Below are 21279 nucleotides of genomic sequence, written 5' to 3' on the forward strand. Positions count from 1 at the left end.
TGACGTGTGGGAGGGCGGGGCGGGCGGCAGGTGAGTTGCTAGGTCTCCCTGGCTCCAATCACTCTGGAGACTGAGCCATGGGGGGAAAACAGGACGGGGAGGAGGCCTATGGTGAGTCTGAGGGCAAGGCTGGGGCAGAGGCCCAGGACCCTCGGAGGGAGGGGAGCGATGGCTGGGGCTGGCCCCGGGGAGAGGGGCTGAGGGGAGTCTTGCCTGGGTCCCTGAAGGGAGGGCTTGGAAAGAGCTGATGGAAAGAAGTAGAGTCAGGGTCCTGGGACGAGGATTGGGTTCAGGGGCTGGGGGCCTTCGCCAGGGAGCCTTTGGAGAGTGAAGCTGGGGAGCTGGGGCTGGAATCTGGGTCCCTCAGGGCAGGGCCCTGGGAAGCAAAGCCTCAATGGAAGAAGGCAGGGTCAGGGTCCTGAGCAGGAGGATGGGTCTCAGGGGCCGGGAGGGTCTATGTGCTGCAGAGCCCATGAGGGGTGAGGCTGGGGTCTGGGCCCCTGTCAGGAGGAACAGCTGGGATCCCTGTGAGGAAGGGGAGTTTCAGTCCTGGACCCTGGGTGTCTGAGGGAAAACAGTGCTAGAAGTCGGCTTCCCAGGGTCTCTGTGAGCAGTGACAGCAGGAGTGGGGTGTGTTTGGGGGTCCTGTGAGGCATTAGGACTGTGGGCCTCTGTGGAGAGGGGGCCGGGTCCTGCCTCTGGGGTCTCTGTTAGGAGGGGAAGACTTCTCAGGGTACCATGAGAGATAGGCGCAGGGGCTTCACAAGGGCTTCCTGGGAAGGGTAAGGCGAGGGGAGAGGGAGCAGGGAGCCTATCTGCAGAATCTCCGTGAGGACCCAGGGCCGGGAGCCTGTCCCAGAGACCGCTAGGATTAGGGGTGGGGTGTTCTGAGACGAGAGGGAACTGGGACACGAGCCTCTGAGCTCCCTGTGAAGCAGCAAGGGCCACGGGCCTGCCTGCAGGGGTCCCTTGGGGCTTGAAGGTCTGAGCTCCTGGTCTGAACGGGAGGGAAGCCCAAGGGAGGGGCCTCCCAGAGGCAAAGCTTGGGTTCCTAAGCAGGCTAGGGGAAGGAGCAGTAAGGCCTCCCCAGTAGACTTCCTGGAACAGCTTTGGGTCAATCATTGATCTCATGTGTGAGAGCCATGGAGGGACAGAGTCCAGAACACCTAAGGAGAAGGAATCTCACGCCTTCCCACACTCTTGCCCAACCCTCTGCCCTCCCTGATCTGTGCCAACCCAGGACCCTACCTAGCTGCCTGGCCCCACCTCCACCCTGTGTGTACTCAAGGAGGACCAGGAACAGGACATGGCCACAATCTAAACCGACCACAGTCCCAACCACCAGGCTCAGGTGCCACCCTGACTGCTCACCCAGAGAATGGCAGTGGCCTGGGGTCCGTTTGGGTAGGGGGCCTTACAGGGGCCCCTCCCTGCCCGGGTCCTGCAGGAGTTAATGCCTTTGGCTCCAGTCTCTTTTCCTGTGGTCTTGGGCCAGAGGGTGGAGGTAGGGCCTGGGGCAGCTGTGGGGAGGGGCTGTGACCTCCCTGAGGTGCTCTAGATTTGTGCCCACCCTGGCCTGGGCACAGGGAGGGGAGAGGGCTAAGGACTGGCGCGGGAGAGCCACTGAGGTGGCCTGACTCAGAGTCCCACACCCCAGCCAGGGGGAGACACAGGGGAAATGGGCCAAGATGGGGGCAGGAGGTGAAGGCTGTTTCCCTGGCTGACAGCCTTGAGGTGTGAGCTGGAAACAACCTGTTAAGACCCCCTTTTGCCCTCCCTCCAAAGCCAACTTGGTAGAGTTCACGGTGAGCAGTGAAGCTGCGGCCCAGGCCTTAATCCTACCTCTCCTGCTCTCCAACTTCTCCCACCAGCTCTGCCCCTGCCCATCTCCCCCCGAACTCCCGAGGGCCAGGAAGGATCCTGGGCCAGGGTAGGAGCACACTGCAGGGAAGGATGTGGGAGGGACAGGACATGGGGAGAGACATGCACTCAGGCTTCACTCTCCCTACGCCTCCCCGTGCCCTCAGGGAAACCAGCCAAATATGACCCCACCTTCCGAGGTCCCATCAGGAACAGGTGAGTTCTGGGCACTGGCCCAACTAGGGGGTGGGGGTCTTGGTTTTGCATTGTATTTGCTGAAATATTGGTAATAAGTTTATAAAAAAGAAAACTCCTGCCCCAGGAGAATGGTGCCCTTGGGTGGACTCTTGTGTCTGGGGCAGGCACAAGGGGCCTTCTGGGGTGCCGGTGATGTTCTGTTGCTTGACCTGGGAGCTAGCTACACGGGTGTGTGCGCTTTGGGAAAATTCATCCAGCGAGGCAGTTAGGAGTTGTTTACTTTTCTGTGTCATACTTCAGAAGTTTACTCACCCAGAAAATGGTTATTTTGGGGTTTTTTTGTCGTCCCCCCCCACACACACACACCTTCCTGAGGACAAATGGAAACAAGCGCTTCTTATTTATTCCCTGGTGCATTATGAGAAAAAGGTTTTCTTAGAAAAATAAAATAAGGGCGCCTGGATGGCTCAGTGGTTAAGCGTCTGCCTTGGGCTCAGGTCGTGATCCCAGGGTCCTGGGATGGAGCCCCGCCTCGGGCTCCCTGCTCAGCAGAGAGTCTGCTTCTCCCTCTGCCTCTGCCTCTCCCCCTGCTTGTGCTCTGTCTCTCTCGCAAATGAATAAATAAAATCTTAAAAAAAAAAGAAAAAGAAAATAAAACCTACCGACACGCCTTCTCCAGCATCTCCCAACTCCCCAGCCCATGACTCCTCCAAACCACGCAGCCCGCCTCCCCCGGCACAGCCTCCCCCACTTCTCTCCCAGGAGCTGCACGGACATCATCTGCTGTGTCCTCTTCCTCGTCTTCATTCTGGGTTACATCGTGGTGGGGGTCGTGGGTGAGTTTCCAGCGGGCACGGTGCTGGGGCGGTGGTGGGACGCGGGGGCGGGGCCGGGGGAGAGCAAGGACCATCCCTGAGGCTGCTCCCCACCCCCCAAGTCCCACCCTCCGGTGATTCAACTCTCCATCTGCTTTCAGCTTGGGTGTATGGAGACCCCCGGCAAGTCCTCTACCCCAGGAACTCGACCGGCGCCTACTGCGGGGTGGGGGCTAACAAGTGAGTACAAAGGCAAGAGATGGGCAGGTGGGGGCGCCTGGGTGGCTCAGTGGTTAAGCGTCTGCCTTCGGCTCGGGTCATGATCTCAGGGTCCTGGGATCGAGCCCGCATCGGGCTTCCTGCTCAGCGGGGAGCCTGCTTCTCCCTCTGCCTGCCGCTCCCCCTGCTTGCGCACTCGCTCTCTGACAAACAAGTAAATAAAATCTTTAAAAAAAAAAAAAAAGAGAGAGAGAGAGGGGCAGGCTCCCAAGCACGGTCCCAACACTCAGGCTCCAGATCCTTCCTCTGTTGCCCCTCACCCCCCGGGCCACAGCCTCCCTGAGTCTCCCCAGGCGAGGCCGCATTGAGCAGCCTCCATTTCTGAGCAGCAGGCTTCTGATGCCCTCCAAAAATGGAAGGCAGAGCCATGGTTAAGTACTTGGGTTTTTAAAGTTCAGACTTTAGCGTTTGACTCCCCAACGGGGCTAAGTTAAGTTCTGGTCGTATGGCCTTGGGCAAGGTCGTCAACCTCTCTGAGCTTTTGATTTCTTAATCTGAAAGTCAGGGGGGAGTCCCTGAAACCATGCTATCAGTTCCGCCAGCAGGAAACTTCCAGTAAATAATAAAACCTTCCCAATGACACGGCATTTCCTACGTTCCAGGCAGACCAGACGGTGTACTTTGCACACACACACTCATTTAAACCCTATGAAGCAGGTCCTATTACCTTACACCTGATGGGATTGAGGCAGTGAGCAGCTAAGTGACTTGCTCAAGGTCGTAAAACTCTTAGCCATTTGGTAGCAGCTTTGATGCTCAATTACTCTGGGAAGTCTTCCGGGTGCCTCCTGTATCTTCCCAGCTGAACTGAGCTTCCTAAGGCCAGGAGCTGAGTGGTGTGCATCAGGGTATGGGTCCCACACACACTTCCGCTGGGCCCACTGTATTCTTGAGCCAGGGCCCCGGCGGTCCTCCCCTTTCCCCACACCTGACCGGGCCCTGATGCCCACACTTCCTTTCCTCCCACAGAGATAAACCGTATCTTCTCTACTTCAACATCTTCAGCTGCGTTCTGGCCACCAACGTCATCACGGTCGCTGAGAACGGCCTACAGTGTCCCACAACCCAGGTCAGAGCCTGGGACCCGCCTCTGCCCCGGTCGCCCCCAGGATCCAGGTACCAGCCCCTCAGCACTCTCTCTGCCCCCAGGTGTGTGTGTCCTCCTGCCCCAATGTCACGTGGACGGTGGGAGCCGACCAGCTCTTGCAGAAGGTTGGGGAGGTCTTCTACACGGCCGACAGGAACTTTTGCCTGCCAGGGGTACCCTGGGATATGGTGAGAACTGCCTCCAGTGTCATCCCTGTGGCCAAGGAGGAGTCACCTGGGTGGGAGGAGGGGGAGTTGGGTAGGTGACTATGGTGGTGAGGGGGTGGTGTGGGGGGGCTCCCTCCTTCATTCTGCTCTGTCTGTATGTCCTCCCCCGACCCCCAGCCAGTGACCCAAAGCCTGCAGGAGGAGCTCTGCCCCGGATTCCTCCTCCCTTCCACTCCAGGTGAGAAGCTGCATTCCTTCCTCGGGCAGCATCTAGTCCTGTATTCTTACTGCTCAAATGAGGAAACCAGGCCCAGAGAGAGTAAAGTCATGCAGCTTGTCTGGCCTAACTGGAATTAGCACTGGGTCTTCATTTTGCCCTCTGCAGCTTGACCCTACCATCTTGTGCACCTGCTGGGCCCCAGGCACCCAGGCGAGTCACAGGGCAGATGAAACTGCTCCGGGTTCGAGCTGCATTTTAGGTGCAGAGATCAGAGATGTTGGCAAAGACACTACATGAGCATCCCACAGAAACACAGCTGGGCCAATGTACCCACACACGTTAATGTCTGTGCTCTGGGAGCAGACTGGATGTCCAGCCAGACTCACAAGCAAATGTGGCTGGGTGCTGGGCTCGCAATTGACTTTTTAATTTTTTCTATATGTTCTTCTTTCCAATAGTCAATGGTATTTTTAATAGGAAAAAATTTTAATTTTAGCATGAGAAAACATAGCCAATTCTCAAATAAGTACAATAAAAAGACCTCAAATGAATGCTCCAAACTCAGATCCAGATTCCAGCACTTTCCAGCTGTGTGGTCTTGGGCCAATTACTCAACCTCTCTGAGCTTTGTTTCCTCATCTTTAGAATGTAAATGCCAAAGCCAGCTTTCTTGGCAAAGCCGTTGGAAGGGTGGAGATAAAGGATTCTGTAGGCACATAACAGGTGCCGCAGGAGTTGGGGAAGGGGTGAGAAGGCTTCCTGGAGGAGGTGACATGGAGATGGAGCTGAACAGGGAGTAATGGATGGGATTTCTGGAGGGAGAACACTCAGAGAGAGGCTCAGGGAGAGCAGAGGTAGAGGTGAGGGGAAAGTGGGCTGAGCTCCGATGGTGGGGCCTTGAAGCCTGGCCAGGGAGCGTGGGCACTCCAGGGCAGAGCTGCTGGAAGTGTCTGAGCAGCAGAATGCTCTAGAGCCCGGGAATGAGGAGGCATGGTCTCCCTGACACTCGGGCAGAGGGGGGTGGAAGGGTGGAGTATAAGGGTGGGTGGAGGGTGGAGCGTAAGAGTCAGGCCAGAGGAAATGCAGGTCTCCACCTGGCAGAGACAGTGCGGGGGGGGGGGGGGGGGGGGGGGGGGATGGTCCTGAGAGACTGGGAAGGAAGCTGACCAGGGCCCCGCGGGCGGGAACTCCCTCTTGGCTGTGGAGTCAAGAGCAGCTCTCTGGATGGGGAGGGGGGCAAAGCCCATCTCTCCTGTCTTCCCTAAGGCCACTGGGGTGCTGGGTGGAGGCCAGAGGCTTTCAAGGCAAAGCTCTGGGCCTGCCCACCCAGGAGCCCCGGTTCTCTCCCCCCAGCTCTGGGGCGTTGTCTTCCATGGGTGAACAGCAGCACTCCACCTGAGCTCCCAGGGATCCCCAGCAACACCACCATCTCCCAGGGGATCAGGTGGGCATCCTCCTGCCCCCATACCTCTGTCCCGTACCCCTTCCCCCCAAGAGCCCCATCTGACTCTGCACCCCGCCCCCGGAAGCGGTGTTCTTGACAGCCTCAGTGCCCGTGACATCACTGTGAAGATCTTCGAAGATGTAGCCCAGTCCTGGCATTGGATTCTTGTGTGAGTCCCTGGTCCCCCTACTCTCTCCCTCCCTGCTGCCCTCCCCCTCCTCTGGCCCCTAGCCCAATGTCTGAAGCAGAAACTTTGGACAGAGGAGGAGGAGCCTGGAGCTCAGAACTGACCCCACATCCAACAAGATTTGTAAGAGAAAGGGGGTCTAACCTGGGGACATCGGGAGTGTGAGGCATTCAGGAGCCTCGGAAAGGGAGAAGATTTAGGGGCCCAGGGATGACTCTCAACTACCTCACCCTGCCTACAGCGCCCTAGGTGTGGCTCTGGTCCTGAGCCTGCTGTTTATCCTGCTTCTGCGCCTGGTGGCCGGGCCGCTGGTGCTGGTGCTGATCCTCGGGGTGCTGGGCGTGCTGGCATACGGCATCTACTACTGCTGGGAGGAGTACCGAGTGCTGCGGGACAAGAGTGCCCGCATCAACGAGGTGGGCATCACCACCAACCTCGGCGCCTACCGCAACGTTCAGGAGACCTGGCTGGCCGCCTGTGAGTGCCCTGCCCGCTTCCGGACCACCAGCCGCCCAGGGACTGGCCCGGGCCTTGCCGAGCCCCGGCCCTGACGCAGGCCCCTCTGCTCCCTGTCCGCCCCCAGTGATCGTGCTGGCTGTGCTTGAAGGCATCCTGCTGCTGCTGCTCATCTTCCTGCGGCAGCGGATCCGCATCGCCATCGCCCTCCTGAAGGAGGCCAGCAAGTCAGGACCTGTCTGGGAGGGAGATGGGGCAGAGGACAGGGGTGCAGGCATGGCATGGCAGTGCTGGGAAGGTGGCGGGGAGCCCCAGAGGAGAAGGACAGAGTTACGCAGTGGTTAACCCTGCAGTGTGACTCAGTTTGTCTGAGACTCGGTTTACCCACCTGTGAAATGGGGACAATAATAGTTTTTTTTTTTTTTTTAAGATTTTACCTATTTATTTGAGAGAGAGTGAGGGAGAGAGAGCATAAGCAGGGGGAGTGGCAGGCAGAGGGAGAGGGAGAAGCAGGCTCCCCGCCGAGCAGGGAGCCCGATGCGGGACTCGATCCCAGGACCCTGGGATCATGACCTGAGCTGAAGGCAGATGCTCAACCAACTGAGCCACCCAGGCGCCCGGGGGTGGGGGCCAATAATAGTTCCTACTTCATAGGGTCGTCATGAGGATTAAATGAGTTAGTGTCTTGTCAGGCCCTCAGAGCAGGAAGCGCACTCTCCGTGAGGAGCGGTCAGAAAGGTGGTTGCTGTGGTGGTGGCTGGCGGGCGCGATGGCAGGAGCCCAGGCTTGTTCCCACACCAGCCCTACCTGCCGAGCCCATCAGGAGACTGGACTTTGAGGACTCTGCTCCCTTATCTTCCCTGAAGCTGCCCCGGGTGGCTTCTCTGTGACTCTAATTTCCTCTAAGGGTCCCTCGAGCCTGGTTTATTCAATTCCGTTCATTCAGTGAGCACCTACTGTGTGCCCAGCCTAGGGGACAGAGCAGACCCTGGCAAGGATAGTGGTGGGACCTTGTCAGGGTCAGCCCCAGGACAGGATGATGGGTGGGCGCTGGGGCCCGGGGCCGTACTGATGGACCACTCTTACCTCCCTACAGGGCTGTGGGGCAGATGATGTCTACCCTGTTCTACCCTCTGGTCACCTTTGTCCTTCTGCTCATCTGCATTGTCTATTGGGCCATGACTGCCCTGTATCCTTTGCCCACATGGCCAAGGCCCTCCTGAGGCGGGGTTGGTGGCGGGGAGGAGGGCGGTGGTGGCAGGGAAGGGGCAGTATTTACCTGTACAATGCATTAGTGCAATGGGAAGAAGATGCCCCTTCCTTTGGGCAGACACAGGCCTGCCCCTGGACAGAGTTGAAAGACTGAGCCCAGGCTGATTTCCAACCCTTTCTGCAGTGAACAACCTGCGCAAGTGCCTGGGAAGGTGTCCCTGAGGAGGGGACCCGTGGAGACCGCCATGTGACTACGCCTTCTTCCTTGACTCCCCTCTGGGTACCTGGCCACATCCGGGCAACCCCAATATGTCCTCTGGGCGCCCAACGCCAGCTTGCCCAACTGTGAGAAAGTGCAAATGAATACATCGTGCAACCCCATGGTGAGGGGATTTGGGGTGGACATGGTGGTGGGCACCAGCAGGGCTGAGGTGACCTTAGGGGCCAGCTGGTCCAAATCCCACATTGTGCAGCAGAGACTGAGGACCAGAGAGAAAAAGGAGTTCCCTCACGGTCACATGACAGGCCCCCAGCAGAGCCAGAAAGGGGGCCAGCAGTGGACTCCAGATCCAGTATGCCTCCCCCTCCGCCACCCCTTACTCAGAGAAGGAAACTGAGGCTGGAGGCGGCGTGCGTCTCTGGGAAAGCGGGGTCGGCACTTCCCACCCTCCCCTGGACTGGCCTCTGCCAGGAGGACTGTTAGCCACTTCAGCCTCCAGTCTCAGTCCATTCGTCTGTAAAATGGAGTCAATCATAATACCTGTCCCTCAGGGTGGCTGAGAAGATTGAATGACATCAGGCACATAAAGTGCTTTGTACAATGTCTGGCACCTGATAAGAGCTGATAACTGTAGATGGGTTTTGTTTCATTTTTTGAAGCCTTTTTCCTGGGAACACAGTGCCTTAGGCAAAAGGCAGGTGGGGCTGGGGGGTGGGGAAAGAGAAGCCGCTTCCCCACACTCTCCCCTGTGGGGTTCCCAGAAAGTGCATGGGACTGCAGGGGATTTGCTGTCCTCAGAACTTTCATGGGGCCACCTCTTGGAAGCTGGGATTGGGGGCTTTGCTCCCAGGCATTAGTCCACTCTACAACAGGAAAGGGAGGGAGGTTGGTTTACATTTAGGGAAGACCCACCCTGTGCCAGGCACTAGGTATGCAAAGCTCCAAATGACCTGGTTCTCGCTTCCAGCTTGTTCAGGATCTAGCAGTGGAGACTGCTAGAAACCCACAATTACAAAGTGGAAAGTAGTTTATTTTCCTATTAAAAAATTTCGAAGACACACAGCAATTTCAGCAATTCTTAGATTTTTGTCACATTTGCTGGAAAGGGTTGTTGGGTTTTTTTGTTTTTTGTTTTACTTCTGTGTTTTTTACTTTTTATTGTGGAAATTTTCAAACCCACACAAACTCTCACCTTCCCACTGTCCTTGCTTCATCCATCTCCACTCCCCCACCCCCCACAATCCTTTTTCCTGGAGTTTTTTAAGGTAAATTCTGGACATAAGTGCCAGTTCACCCATAAACACATCAGGATGGATCTCGACAGATAAGCACTTTTTACTTTTTTTTTTTTTAAATAATCTCTACCCCCAACGTGAGGCTCAGACTCACAGCTCCGAGATCAAGAGTCGCACACTCTACAGATTGAGCCAGCCAGGCGCCCTGACAGATAAGGACTTTTAAAAGCATAACCAAAGGGGCGCCTGGGTGGCTCAGTCGGTTAAGCGTCTGACTCTTGATTTTGGCTCAGATCATGATCTCAGGGTGGTGGCCTCAGGGTCACGGGATTGAGGCCTGGGGCAGGCCCCCTGCTCAGTGGGGAGTCTGCTTCAGATTCTCTCCCTCTCCCTCTGCCCCTCTCCCTGCTCTCTCTCTCTCTCTCTAGAAAGAAATCTTAAAAAGAAAAAAACACACAACCAAAAAAATAAAAAATAAAATAAATTTTAAAATAAATAGAAAGCATAACCACCATACCATTATCACACCCAACAAGATTAACGATAATTCCGTAATACCATCCAATACCCAGGCTGTTCATTTTTGCTAGCAAGCATTTTGGTTGAAGTTGCAGAGGCTGTCTTTTTTTTTTTTTTTTTTTTTAAGATTTTATTTATTTGACAGAGAGAGCACAAGCAGAGGGAGAGAGAGGGAGAAGCAGGCTCCCTGCTAAGCAAGGAGCCCGATGTGGGACTCAGCCCCAGGACCCTGGGATCATGACCCGGGCCGAAGGCAGCCGCTTAACCAACTGAGCCACCCAGGCACCCTGCAGAGGCTGTCTTAGAGCGTCAGGGAGAGAGCTAGGTGCAGGTCACACTGCCTTCACACCATTAAGGCTTGGCCCACGCAGCCTGGGAGCTCTTGTGCCCATATGGAGACTGAAGGAAAGCTAACTACTCTCACACACTAGGCAATCTAAACCCAACTAGAACCTGGAGAAGGATCTCCTGGAAGGAAATGGCTTCCCCAACTCAGGGAGGCTGCTACTTCCCTCCCTCTCCTCTGGGAGTGGCAGGAGTTGGCTGTGAATGACCGTACTGTCACCCCCAGGCCCAGCCCATGAACTACTCATGCCCAGGGCTGAAGTGCGTCTTCCAGAGCTACTCATCCACAGGCCTGGTTCAGCGTTCTCTCTTCAACTTGCAAATCTATGGGGTCCTGGGTCTGTTCTGGACCATCAACTGGGTACTGGCCCTGGGCCAGTGTGTCCTGGCTGGGGCCTTTGCCTCCTTCTACTGGGCCTTCTACAAGCCCCAGGACATCCCCACCTTCCCCCTGAGCTCTGCCTTCATCCGAACACTCCGGTAAGCCCAGGGCAGGGGGCTGGGAATTGTGAGCCTGGGAGTCTCTGGGGCCCTGGAGCTGCCTCTGACTGCCTGGCCCCTCTGCAGTTACCACACTGGGTCCCTGGCCTTTGGAGCCCTCATCCTGACCCTTGTGCAGATAGCCCGAGTCATTCTGGAGTACATTGACAGCAAACTGAGAGGTGAGCAGCTGGCCCCTTGGGGAGGGGCTGTCAGGGGACAGTGACCAAACAGGAGCTCCCCCTTTCTCCCAGGAGCCCAGAACCCTGTGGCCCGCTGCATCATGTGCTGCTTTAAGTGCTGCCTCTGGTGTCTGGAGAAGTTTATCAAGTTCCTAAACCGCAATGCCTACATCATGGTGAGCCCCGCTGCACGAGCAGCCCCTTGTTCTGGGGTCCCTTGGCTCAGGCCCCTGCCCTGGTCCAGGTAAGCTCCACACAGGTGACTCTGACCTTTCAACCCCACTCAGATCGCCATCTACGGGAAGAATTTCTGTGTCTCTGCCAAAAATGCCTTCATGCTGCTCATGCGGAACATTGTCAGGTCAGGCTCGCCCCCACCCCCAGGATCTCCTACCCGAGGTCGGCTTCGTGGGCATGCGGTGCTCAGCAGGGCCTCGAGCTTGGTTGAATGTTCTGCTGCCTTCATCTTGAAGTGTGAACGATTTTCATTTTGCATCTGTCCCAGCAACTTACATAGCCAATCCAGTTCCTAGCCCTGCCGGACTCCCTCATGCCCGACCCACCCCAACTTCCCATACAGGGTGGTGGTTCTGGACAAAGTCACAGACTTGCTGCTGCTCTTCGGGAAGCTGCTGGTGGTTGGAGGTGTCGGTAAGGGCCAGCGCTGGGCGTTACGCGGACGGAGGGCAGGGGCAGAGGGCAGCCGAGGTGACCTCAGAGGAGTGATGACACTGACCTCCAGACCCTCTCCCCCAGGGGTGCTGTCCTTCTTTTTCTTCACCGGTCGCATCCAGGGGCTGGGTAGAGACTTTGAGAACCCCTCCCTCAACTATTACTGGCTGCCCATCATGGTGAGTGACTCCCCAGCTCTGCCTCACTGTCCAACCCCCCAAGGGAATCTAACATGCCCTGGATATTCCAGATCTCCATCCTGGGGGCCTACGTCATTGCCAGCGGCTTCTTCAGCGTTTTTGGCATGTGCGTGGACACACTCTTCCTCTGTTTCTGTGAGTGACAGCCCCTCCCACTCCCCCCAAATTTCAAGGTACCAGATTATTTAGGGTGTTTTGGAGACTTGGGACTTCTAGAAACAGCAACTTTGTGAGTTAAAGGAGCCAAAGTCAGAGGAAGCCTCTTCTGCCATCCTCAAGCCAGGGGCTTGCGGAAGAAAAGAGGAAGTGAGCTGCCAGGCTGGCAGGGTCTCCCAAGAAAGAGCATTCCAGGGCGGAGGCCTCTGGTGTCTCTCCGTAGAAAATCGAAGGTAGAATGGCCACAAGAGACTTCCCAGCAGGTGGCTGTAGTGAGTGGGGATTATCTCACCCTCCTATGACCATTGAACAACCTCATTTTTTCCCGGATAAATATAGTAAGTACTGTAAACGTATTCTCTTTTCCTTAGGATTTTCTTAACATTTTCTCTTCCTTAACTATTTTATTGTAAGAATACAGTATACAGTACATATAACACACAAAATAGGTGTTAACTGACTGTTACCAGTAAGGCTTTGGGTCAACAGTAGGCTATAAAATTTGGGGGGAAAACAGTAATAGGCGGATTGTTGATTGGGTGGGGGGTGGTCAGCGCCCCTAATCCCTGTGTCGTTCAAGAGTCAGCTCTACATCCATTCAGGGTTTAGTATGCACTGCAGTCTGCAATACGCGGTTGACATGCATTTCTGTTCTTAAGCTCTAGCACGCTGTGAAATACAGTATTACTGACCCCATTTTACCAAGAAGAAACCGAGGTTACATATAGGTTACCAAAACTGCCCAAAAGAACAGCCCGTGGCGGTGCAGCCTTGAAACCAAGCAGCTAGGGGCGCCTGGGTGGCTCAGTTGGTTAAGCGACTGCCTTCGGCTCAGGTCATGATCCTGGAGTCCCCGGATCGAGTCCCACATCGGGCTCCCTCTCAGCAGGGAGTCTGCTTCTCCCTCTGACCCTCTTCCCTCTCATGCTCTCTGTCTCTCATTCTCTCTCTCTCAAGATAAATAAATAAAATCTTTAAAAAGAAAAAAAGAAAAAAAGAAACCAGGCAGCTAGTCTCGTCTTCCCCTATCTTCCGGGGGAGTGGGGTAGCTCCGGAGGGTCCACTCTAACGGTCTCTGTTGCGGCTCAGTGGAAGACCTGGAGAGGAACGCCGGCTCCCTGGACCGGCCCTACTACATGCCCAAATCCCTCCTGAAGATCCTAGGCAAGAAGAACGAGGCATACCCAGGGGACAAGAAGAAGAAAAAGAAGTGAGAGACGCGGCCCTGATCCAGGGCTGCACCCCTCCGGTACGGCCTCCCAGCCTCACCCCGCCTTCCAGATCTCGATTTTGTAGTTAAAAAAAAAAATTATTAAAGGTTGATACTTTGTTTTCTCAAATAGTCCGGGACTTTTATTTTCTCCATGACGACTTGCAGCTTTTTTCCGCCTCCTGGCTCTTTAAAATAGGCCCCGCCCCTCTAACGCGCCCTAGGTGCCATGGCCAATCAAAAGGTTCCTGCGGAGTGATGCCCGCCCTTCTTCATCCCAGCCAATAAGCTTCTAGTCGGGGTCACAAGCTCCGAGGCTTCAAAAAGGAGCCAATTGGAAGGTCCGGCTCCGGTCATGTGAGGAGTCTGAGTGTGTGAGGGCCAATTAGAGTCGCGGAAGTGCGGCAGGTGGCTGGACTCCGGGCGGTTTTGGGGGAGTTGTGGAGGCGGGGCGGGGATGAGTAGTAGCTGGCGTTTAAAGGGCCCGGTCAGCTGGGCCACTGCAGCCCGCGTCTAACCCTGGGGGCCTGGGTCCCGGCTGCCCAGGAAGAGATGATGGCGAACCGACCCGGCACAGTGCTCCTGGGCAGGCCCGGGGGACCGCGGATGCCCGGGTTCTGGGGAGGATGTAGAGTTCAGGTATTTGCCGCGATCTTACTGCCGCTGTTGTGTCTGGCAGAATTTGGGGCTGCGATAAGGAACGACTTCAGTCTGGTGAGTCTCCCCTTGTATTACCCATCCCCGACCCACGCGGGTCGTCTATGCCCAGCGCCCCCCGGGACGCGGGCTGCTGAGACCCCCTCCTCCGAGGGACTCTCCCGCCGCTCTCAGACCCCGTTCCCTCCATCCGCTCCCAGCCTCTCTCCCTTCCCGGGCCCTTGTCCTCCTGCCCTCCGAGTCTCCTCTTCATTCGAGTTCGTTCCCTTTGGAGGTCCCCCACCCCCGCGCTGCCCGAAGGCGCCTTCTCCTCTTATAGCCCTTCCCCGGTTCCGAGCCCCCCCCCCCAGCTTTGCTCCAGACTCTCCTCCGGTTCCCCTTCCTCATTCTGCCCCCCACCCACACTCTGACCCCCAACATCCCGGCCTTCCCAGGAAAACTCGACCCGGAGCCACTATTCATCAGTCCTAAAACCCGAAATAGTTTGTCCGTTGACCCTTCCTTCCTCCTCCCTTCGCAGGTTCAGCCGCTGGTGACCATGGAGCAGCTGCTGTGGGTGAGCGGGAGGCAGATCGGTTCTGTGCACACCTTCCGAATCCCGCTCATCACAACCACTCCTCAGGGCACTCTGCTTGCCTTCGCCGAGGCCAGAAAAATGTCCACATCGGATGAGGGGGCCAAGTTCATTGCTCTTCGGAGATCCACTGACCAGGGTATAAAGATGCCTGGGTGTAAAGGTCTGGTGTTGGGTTGCATGGGTGGGGAGCCTGACCTGCCCAAGGGCCCTGAGGATAGGATAGGACCACTGGGAGAGCTGGAGGCCTGGGTCCCTGAGGGGTAGAGGGAATTGAGGAGAGAAGCTGTCCAGAGCAGGGATCTAGAAATTGTGATCACCTAGGAGTTGAGCGTTCAAACATTTATTGAGCACCTGCTATATCCCAGGCCCTGTTCTAGATTCTGTGAATACGCTTGTGAACAAAGCAGATCAAAAATCTCCGCCCTTGGGGCGCCTGGGTGGCTCAGTTGGTTAAGCGACTGCCTTCGGCTCAGGTCATGATCCTGGAGTCCCAGGATCGAGTCCCGCATCGGGCTCCCTGCTCAGCAGGGAGTCTGCTTTTCCCTCTGACCCTCTTCCCTCTCGTGTTCTCTATCTCTCATTCTCAAATAAATAAATAAATAAAATCTTAAAAAAAAAAAAATCTCTGCCCTTGTGGGGCTTATATTGTCTGTGGGGAGACAGACAATAAACATAATAAATAAGTAAGTTTATTTTTTGTTGGAAAGTGATAAATATAATAGAGAGAAATAAAGCCATGCTGGAGATTGGGTGCAATTTTATTTTTTTAGTTTTTTTAAAGATTTTATTTATTTCTTTGAGAATCGCTTCTTGGCCTTTTGGCTAAGATCAAGTGTATTTATTTATTTGAGGGAGATCTAGAGTGAGAGAGCACAAAGCAGAGGGAGTGGCAGAGGTATACCAGTCAGATGTCACTAGCCTGTGCGGAGGCCTCCCGGAGAGAAGTATCTGAGGAATGGGAAGGAGCTTGGGGGACATGACGGAGTGAACAAGGGTAGAAGAGATAAGGTCCGAGAGATGAGGTGGGGCAGGTCTTGTAGGGCCCTGGGGCCACGCTGAGGCCCTGGGTCTCTACCAGGAGGTGGAAATTAACAGGGAGTGGTAGAAAGGGCACCTTCAGAGTACTCACCCTGGATTACTTCTCTTTTCTCTCCAGGCAGCACATGGTCTCCGACAGCTTTCATCGTAGATGATGGGGACACCCCAGATGGGCTGAACCTGGGGGCAGTGGTGAGCGATATGGAGACAGGAGTGGTGTTCCTTTTCTATTCCCTCTGCGCTCACAAGGCTGGCTGCCAGGTGGCCTCCACCATGTTGGTGTGGAGCAAAGATGACGGGGTTTCCTGGAGCCCTCCCCGGAATCTCTCGTTGGATATTGGCACCGAGATGTTTGCCCCTGGACCGGGCTCTGGCATCCAGGTCTCTGTCCTGAGATGGGTGGAGGGGGCTGCCTTTTGAGGAGTCTGGGAGATGCCCCCAGTTGGGCTTTTTCCCCAGGGAGAAGGTCTCGTGAAGTCAGGTTTCTGCTTAGATGGCATTCCTTGGAAGAAAAGGACATCCTGGGAGGAACTCCCTCCCAAGGGAAGATGGAACTTTGCCATCGCCTTCCCATCTGGGGGTTGTCAACAGGGCCTTATTAGTCTACATGGTACCTGTGCAGAATGGAAAGAGGCACCCCTTCCTTTGAGCAGACACAAGCCTGTGCCGTGGTGCGCAGCTTGGTGAGTGAGCACACCAGGCCTGGCTCTAAGCTCCCACGCACCCCTGTGGCTAGGCCCTCTGGTCCTGTGCACAACCTGTCCTCCAGTGTATGCCCCGGATGTCCTGAAGAAGCTCATTCTGCAAAAAAGCTCCTTGATTCAGGCAGTGGTGTTTATGGGATCCTCCTGGGACCCTCAGGAGCCAGGACAGAACTGGAGGGGACCAGAAGTGTTCTCACACTTGGGAGGTAATGGGTTCCCCTTCTCTGCCTGGGAGCCCCTTCAGTGACTGCAGCTTCCTTTCCTGCAGAAGCAGCGGGAGCCGCGGAAGGGCCGCCTCATCGTGTGTGGCCATGGGACGCTGGAGCGGGACGGGGTCTTCTGCCTCCTCAGTGATGATCACGGTGCCTCATGGCGCTATGGCAGTGGGGTCAGCGGCATCCCCTACGGCCAGCCCAAGCGGGAGAACGACTTCAACCCTGATGAGTGCCAGGTCAGGAGGCCCTGGCGCTTCCCCACCTGCCCCGCCTGCCCTGCCTCACAGACCCAGGATCTGGCCACCCAGCTCTGTGCCACCGCCTCCCCCGCCCCCCTGCCTGCTTCCTCAGGGACAGGGTCCCTGGGTCTTGCTGAAGCCCTGTTCTCCCCTGCTAGCCCTATGAGCTCCCAGATGGCTCAGTCGCCATCAACGCCCGGAACCAGAACAACTACCACTGCCACTGCCGGATAGTCCTCCGCAGCTACGACGCCTGTGACACAATACGGCCCCGGGATGTCACCTTTGACCCTGAGCTTGTGGACCCTGTGGTAGCTGCAGGAGCCATAGCCACCAGCTCTGGCATCGTCTTCTTCTCCAATCCAGCCCATCCCGAGTTCCGTGAGTGTCTGTTGGGGGGGCGGGGGGAGCCAGCGAGGGGAGCCTCCCTTATCTAGAGAAGGTGTGCCCAGAGCCCCTCCCCTGACCCTCCCGCCCTCCCCAGGTGTGAACCTGACCCTGCGCTGGAGCTTCAGCAATGGTACCTCGTGGCGGAAGGAGACGGTCCAGCTGTGGCCAGGCCCCAGCGGCTACTCCTCACTGGCAGCCCTGGAGGGCAGCATGGGCGGGAAGGACGAGGCCCCCCAGCTCTATGTCCTGTATGAGAAAGGCCGGAACCAGTATACAGAGAGCATCTCCCTGGCCAAAGTCAGTGTCTACGGGACACTCTGAGCTGTACACCTGCCACAGGAGTAGAAGGCCTTGGACTTAGCCTTCGGGGCCATGGGTCCATAGAGATCTGCTAGAGTTGCCTAAAAGACAGTTCCACCTTCTTTTAGACTCTAGCCTTTTGCAAAACCAAGTTCTCTTTGACAGGGAAATCACTCTGTTAGGACTGCAAGCCTGGCTTCTTCCACACAGGAAGTCCTGCCCTCACTTGAGAGCACTTTCTTTCCATATCATTGCTGGGTTTGGCCCCCTGCCCCTTCTGCCTTCCTGGGGCAATGATTGGTCCTTTTCTAGGCAGAGCTAGGCAGGCCTGTAGAATTGAATAAATGCAAACTCAGGGAATTGGGGAAAGCTGAGCTTCCTCTTTGGGGTAAGATGCTGGCTATGGTGTGGGCTGGTGAAAGTTCTGGAAGGGCAATATTTGGATTCAGGGTAAAGAACTAGGTGCACCACCCACCTTGACTATTTATAAATTGAAATATTTGTAACTTAACGTTTTTAATGAAGGAGAATGAGCATTTGTCAAGTCTGTGTGGTTCTATCAATGCACATCTTCCTGTCCATTCCTCCTGTATGCTTTTAAGAGGCTGGGAATGAGCTTTGGGGGGGAAGCTGGTGTGCTTACTGCCTGCGGAAATCGGACTTCAGCAAATTAAATCCTCCTTTCCCTTTCTCATTCTTCTTTCTCACAGGAAATCAGATCCATCTTCATAGGTATAATGAGGAGTAGCAGGGGGAGCCCCGTGAGATATTAAAACTCCTGCTCTGTTTCATATTGCTAAGATGGAGTCCTCTGGGAGGCAGGGGGCAGGTGTGTCAAATGCAGATGGGAAGCCTCTCACCTAGGCCAACCTGGCAGAGAAATAAGCACGGTGACAAATTACGTGAGAAAATAGCACCACCCTCAAGCAGATGCTGTGAAGAGAATGGGCAGCCTACAGATGAGTGGGAGAGCCATACGTAGCTTTCCTCCATATGGAGGAAGAAAGAAAATATGATGCCTAGATGAGGTGATGAGAGTGTTAAAGACTGAGGAGTAAGGGTCACATTCACTTACAGTTAGAGGTTCATTTTACTTTCAACTTGCTTCTCTAATTATCCTAACATGTAAGAAATGTTAGGATAATTCATTCTGTCAGATAGGAAAAGTGGAATGATCCCACCGTCTGTGAGGATATGGTTCAATTTTGTATTTGATCCAGAATTTGTGACCAATAAGATAATACTTCAATTTTTTCACTTACACACATTTTTAAAAACACAAAGGTAGAGAAAATAGCCTAATGAACCTCCATGTACACCCTATGTGTCCAACATTTGCTTCCTCCAATTCTTTTCTCTTTTCCTTTCCTTGGTTAAACTACTTTGAAGCAAATCCCAGACTTTGTGACATTCACCCCTACGTTCTTAAGTATGTATCTCATTCTTTAAAAATGGAACATTTTATTATATAACCATAACACCACTGCACACCCAAAACATTAACAATAATTCTGGTATCATCTAATATCCATCCAATGTGCAAATTTCATCAAATGTCTCAACGTCTTACAGTTTTGTTCAAATCAGGATCCAAAGAAAACCTACACATTTCATTTTGATGTCTCTTAAATCTAGATTAATCTGCCATCCCACCTCCCCTCTTTCAATTTTTCTTGATACCATCTATGCAGAAATAGAGACATTTATCCTATAGAACGTTCCACTCTGATTTGTGTTTGCTCCTCAGACTGTCCATTTAACTTCTTCCTCCATCCTTCACATTTCTAGTTATCAAACATGAAGTTCTGGCTGCCGATTCCATTTTGGGGGCAGGGGCAGGGGAGAGGGCAGCAGGATAAGATCCCTTCCCAGGTGGTGTGTACTTCCTACTGTACCCCCTCAGGGGTAAAGCTGAGCTTGAGCAGTGGGTTCAGGTGGCCACAGCCTGACCCCTCCTTTGTAAGTTCCCCCCATCAACCCTCCAACTGACAATTTCATCCACAGATGGGTTTTGCCTGAATCATTTTGAGGGGTTGTGAAATGTTGATTTTTTAAATTCTATTATTTCTACCCGTTACCTGAAATTCTTCAGTAAAAAAAGAGCTTTCCCTCTGGGCGCCTGGGTGGCTCAGATGGTTAAGCGTCTGCCTTCGGCTCAGGTCATGATCTCAGGGTCCTGGGATTGAGTCCAGAATTGGGCTCCCTGCTCCTTAGGAGCCTGCTTCTCCCTCTGCCTCTCTCTGTCTCTCATGAATAAATAAATAAAAAATCTTAAAATAAAAAAGAGCTTTCCCTCATCAAAGCTGTTGGGTTACCCTGAAGCATTGTTTGTAGGGAAAGGCAGGATAAATGCTTAACTTACCCCCCTTTTAATTGCCAGTTCTCAGAGTAAACTGACTGATGTAATACTTTGTCTTGGCCGGTAAACCACACTGTTACCAACCACACAGGGGACATATAGAGGAAGAATCTGGCCGGCAGGAGGAGGCAGGGGGACATCTGAGGGAAGAAAGGAGGGAGAAACCCAGGCCCCAGGCAGCATGGCTGGTGGGGTGAGGGGGTCTGTTTTTCTAATACAGATCAGGAGATAGGTATGATGCGAGAAGAACGGAGAGGGTGGTGTCTGCAGCAATTGGGACATCTGCTATCTAATAGCACTAAAAACTGCACCTCTGACAAGGTCTTGCTAACAGTGCTTTTAGAAATACTGGGGAAGGGGCGCCCGGGTGGCTCAGATGGTTAAGCGTCTGCCTTCGGCTCAGGTCATGATCCCAGAGTCCTGGGATCGAGTCCCGCATCGGCTCCCTGCTCCTTGGGAGCCTGCTTCTCCCTCTGCCTCTGCCAATCTCTCTCTCTCTCTCTCTCTCTCTCTCTCTCTCTGACTTTCATGAATAAATAAATATTTAAAAAAAAAAAAAGAAAAAAGAAATACTAGGGGAGGGGGCGCCTGGGTGGCTCAGTCAGATAAGAGTCTGACTCTTGATCTTAGCTCAGGTCCTGATCTCAGGGTCATGGGTTCAAGCCCAGCACGGAGCCTACTTAAAAAAAAAAAAAAAGTACTGGAAGAAAGAGAGGAAATGATACCATGAATGTCTGACCCATGAGCTACTGTGTCATTAAGTAGATGTGGCAGAAGGGACCTTGTTCCTTTTTAGCCAAGAACCGTCAGCTAAGAGAGGATCCTCCCCCAGGAGGGTGTGGGGCAGAGCCCTGGGCCCCATCCCTGGGCCCCATCCCAGAACTGCAAGTTCAGTATTTTAGAATCAATCTGGGACTTTGCATTTTAAAGATTTATTTATTTATTTATTTATTTATTTATTTATTTATTTATTTATTTGAGAGAGAGAGATAAACCCTAGTGGGGTGAGGGACAGGGGGAGAGAGAATCTAGAGCAGACTCCCCTCTAAGTGAGGAGCCCATTTAGCCTAGACTTAGAAAGAATAGACTTCAAAACGCTGTAGAAAAGATTTCAAGGGGAGCCTGGGTGGCATCTGCCTTCCGCTCAGGTCATGATCTCAGGGACCTGGGATCAAACCCCACATGGAGCTCCCTGCTCAGCGGGAAGCCTGCTTCTCCCTCTCCCTCTGCCCCTCCACCCCTGCTCATTTTCTCTCTCTCAAATAAACAAATAAAATCTTAAAAAAAAAAAATCTCAAAAGAGAAACTGTTTCAGTAGGAAGAATTTATGTTCAAAAAACAAGTAACCCTAATAGCCGGCTGGGACCAAATCTGCTTATTTATCCCAGCACCTTGAATGCCCCCACAACAGCTGCCATATGGTGGTGCCTCATACTGGAGGCAAGACAGATCCAGGGTGGGTAAGGAGCTAGGCCAGTGGTTCTCAAAGTATGGTCCCAGATGGTCACAGGCGATCTCTTTTAATGTAAAGGGGGGATTGGGAGGAATGTCTGGAGGCTGTAAGAGGAAGGTATAGTGCTTATCTGTACAAATGGGGCAGAGCAGACAGAACCTGCAGCCTGGCCAGTGCTTCCTAGGCGAGCAGCCACATTCTAG

General features: G+C 54.2%; 2 protein-coding genes across 4 annotated transcripts; both read left to right on the forward strand.

The window, feature by feature from the left end:
• Nucleotides 1–77: 77 nt before the first annotated feature.
• Nucleotides 78–13148, forward strand: SLC44A4 (solute carrier family 44 member 4). The gene is made up of 21 exons (XM_028120664.2): nucleotides 78–111; nucleotides 2028–2076; nucleotides 2821–2894; nucleotides 3035–3113; nucleotides 4122–4221; nucleotides 4302–4427; nucleotides 4584–4644; nucleotides 5980–6070; nucleotides 6156–6239; nucleotides 6499–6734; nucleotides 6841–6940; nucleotides 7810–7902; nucleotides 8206–8308; nucleotides 10471–10724; nucleotides 10812–10906; nucleotides 10979–11082; nucleotides 11194–11267; nucleotides 11487–11557; nucleotides 11663–11757; nucleotides 11829–11913; nucleotides 13024–13148. Exons 1-21 carry the CDS (start codon nucleotides 78–80, stop codon nucleotides 13146–13148), a joined length of 2133 nt encoding a protein of 710 aa, XP_027976465.1.
• A 423-nt stretch (nucleotides 13149–13571) lies between these two features.
• On the forward strand, nucleotides 13572–17808 carry NEU1 (neuraminidase 1). Of its 3 annotated transcripts, none has more exons than XM_028120723.2 (6): nucleotides 13572–13858; nucleotides 14322–14514; nucleotides 15535–15797; nucleotides 16389–16571; nucleotides 16733–16955; nucleotides 17059–17808. In XM_028120723.2, the coding sequence occupies exons 1-6, from the start codon at nucleotides 13697–13699 to the stop codon at nucleotides 17283–17285; spliced, it is 1251 nt and encodes a 416-aa protein (XP_027976524.1). In that variant the 5' UTR covers nucleotides 13572–13696; the 3' UTR covers nucleotides 17286–17808. The 3 variants fall into 3 exon arrangements, with proteins under 3 accessions (XP_027976524.1, XP_027976525.1, XP_027976526.1); XM_028120724.2 differs by having other exon boundaries at nucleotides 16392–16571; XM_028120725.2 differs by having other exon boundaries at nucleotides 15535–15608.
• Nucleotides 17809–21279: the final 3471 nt, after the last annotated feature.

The sequence above is a fragment of the Eumetopias jubatus genome, unplaced genomic scaffold (genome assembly GCF_037043125.1).
Source record: "Eumetopias jubatus isolate StellerSeaLion01/CBP00866 unplaced genomic scaffold, mEumJub1_p1.0 scaffold_6, whole genome shotgun sequence".
NCBI lineage: Eukaryota > Metazoa > Chordata > Mammalia > Carnivora > Otariidae > Eumetopias > Eumetopias jubatus.

What these genes read in the sequence shown, in the direction of transcription:
- NEU1 (XM_028120723.2), top strand. Translation starts at nt 13,697, where the DNA reads ATGATGGCGAACCGACCCGGCACAGTGCTCCTGGGCAGGCCCGGGGGA. An exon ending in TAAGGAACGACTTCAGTCTG is followed by an intron (nt 13,859 to 14,321) that starts GTGAGTCTCCCC and finishes CTCCCTTCGCAG; the next exon opens with GTTCAGCCGCTGGTGACCAT. An exon ending in GACCGGGCTCTGGCATCCAG is followed by an intron (nt 15,798 to 16,388) that starts GTCTCTGTCCTG and finishes CCTTTCCTGCAG; the next exon opens with AAGCAGCGGGAGCCGCGGAA.
- SLC44A4 (XM_028120664.2), top strand. Translation starts at nt 78, where the DNA reads ATGGGGGGAAAACAGGACGGGGAGGAGGCCTATG. An exon ending in TGCGGGGTGGGGGCTAACAA is followed by an intron (nt 3,114 to 4,121) that starts GTGAGTACAAAG and finishes TTCCTCCCACAG; the next exon opens with AGATAAACCGTATCTTCTCT. An exon ending in GCTGGTGGTTGGAGGTGTCG is followed by an intron (nt 11,558 to 11,662) that starts GTAAGGGCCAGC and finishes CCTCTCCCCCAG; the next exon opens with GGGTGCTGTCCTTCTTTTTC.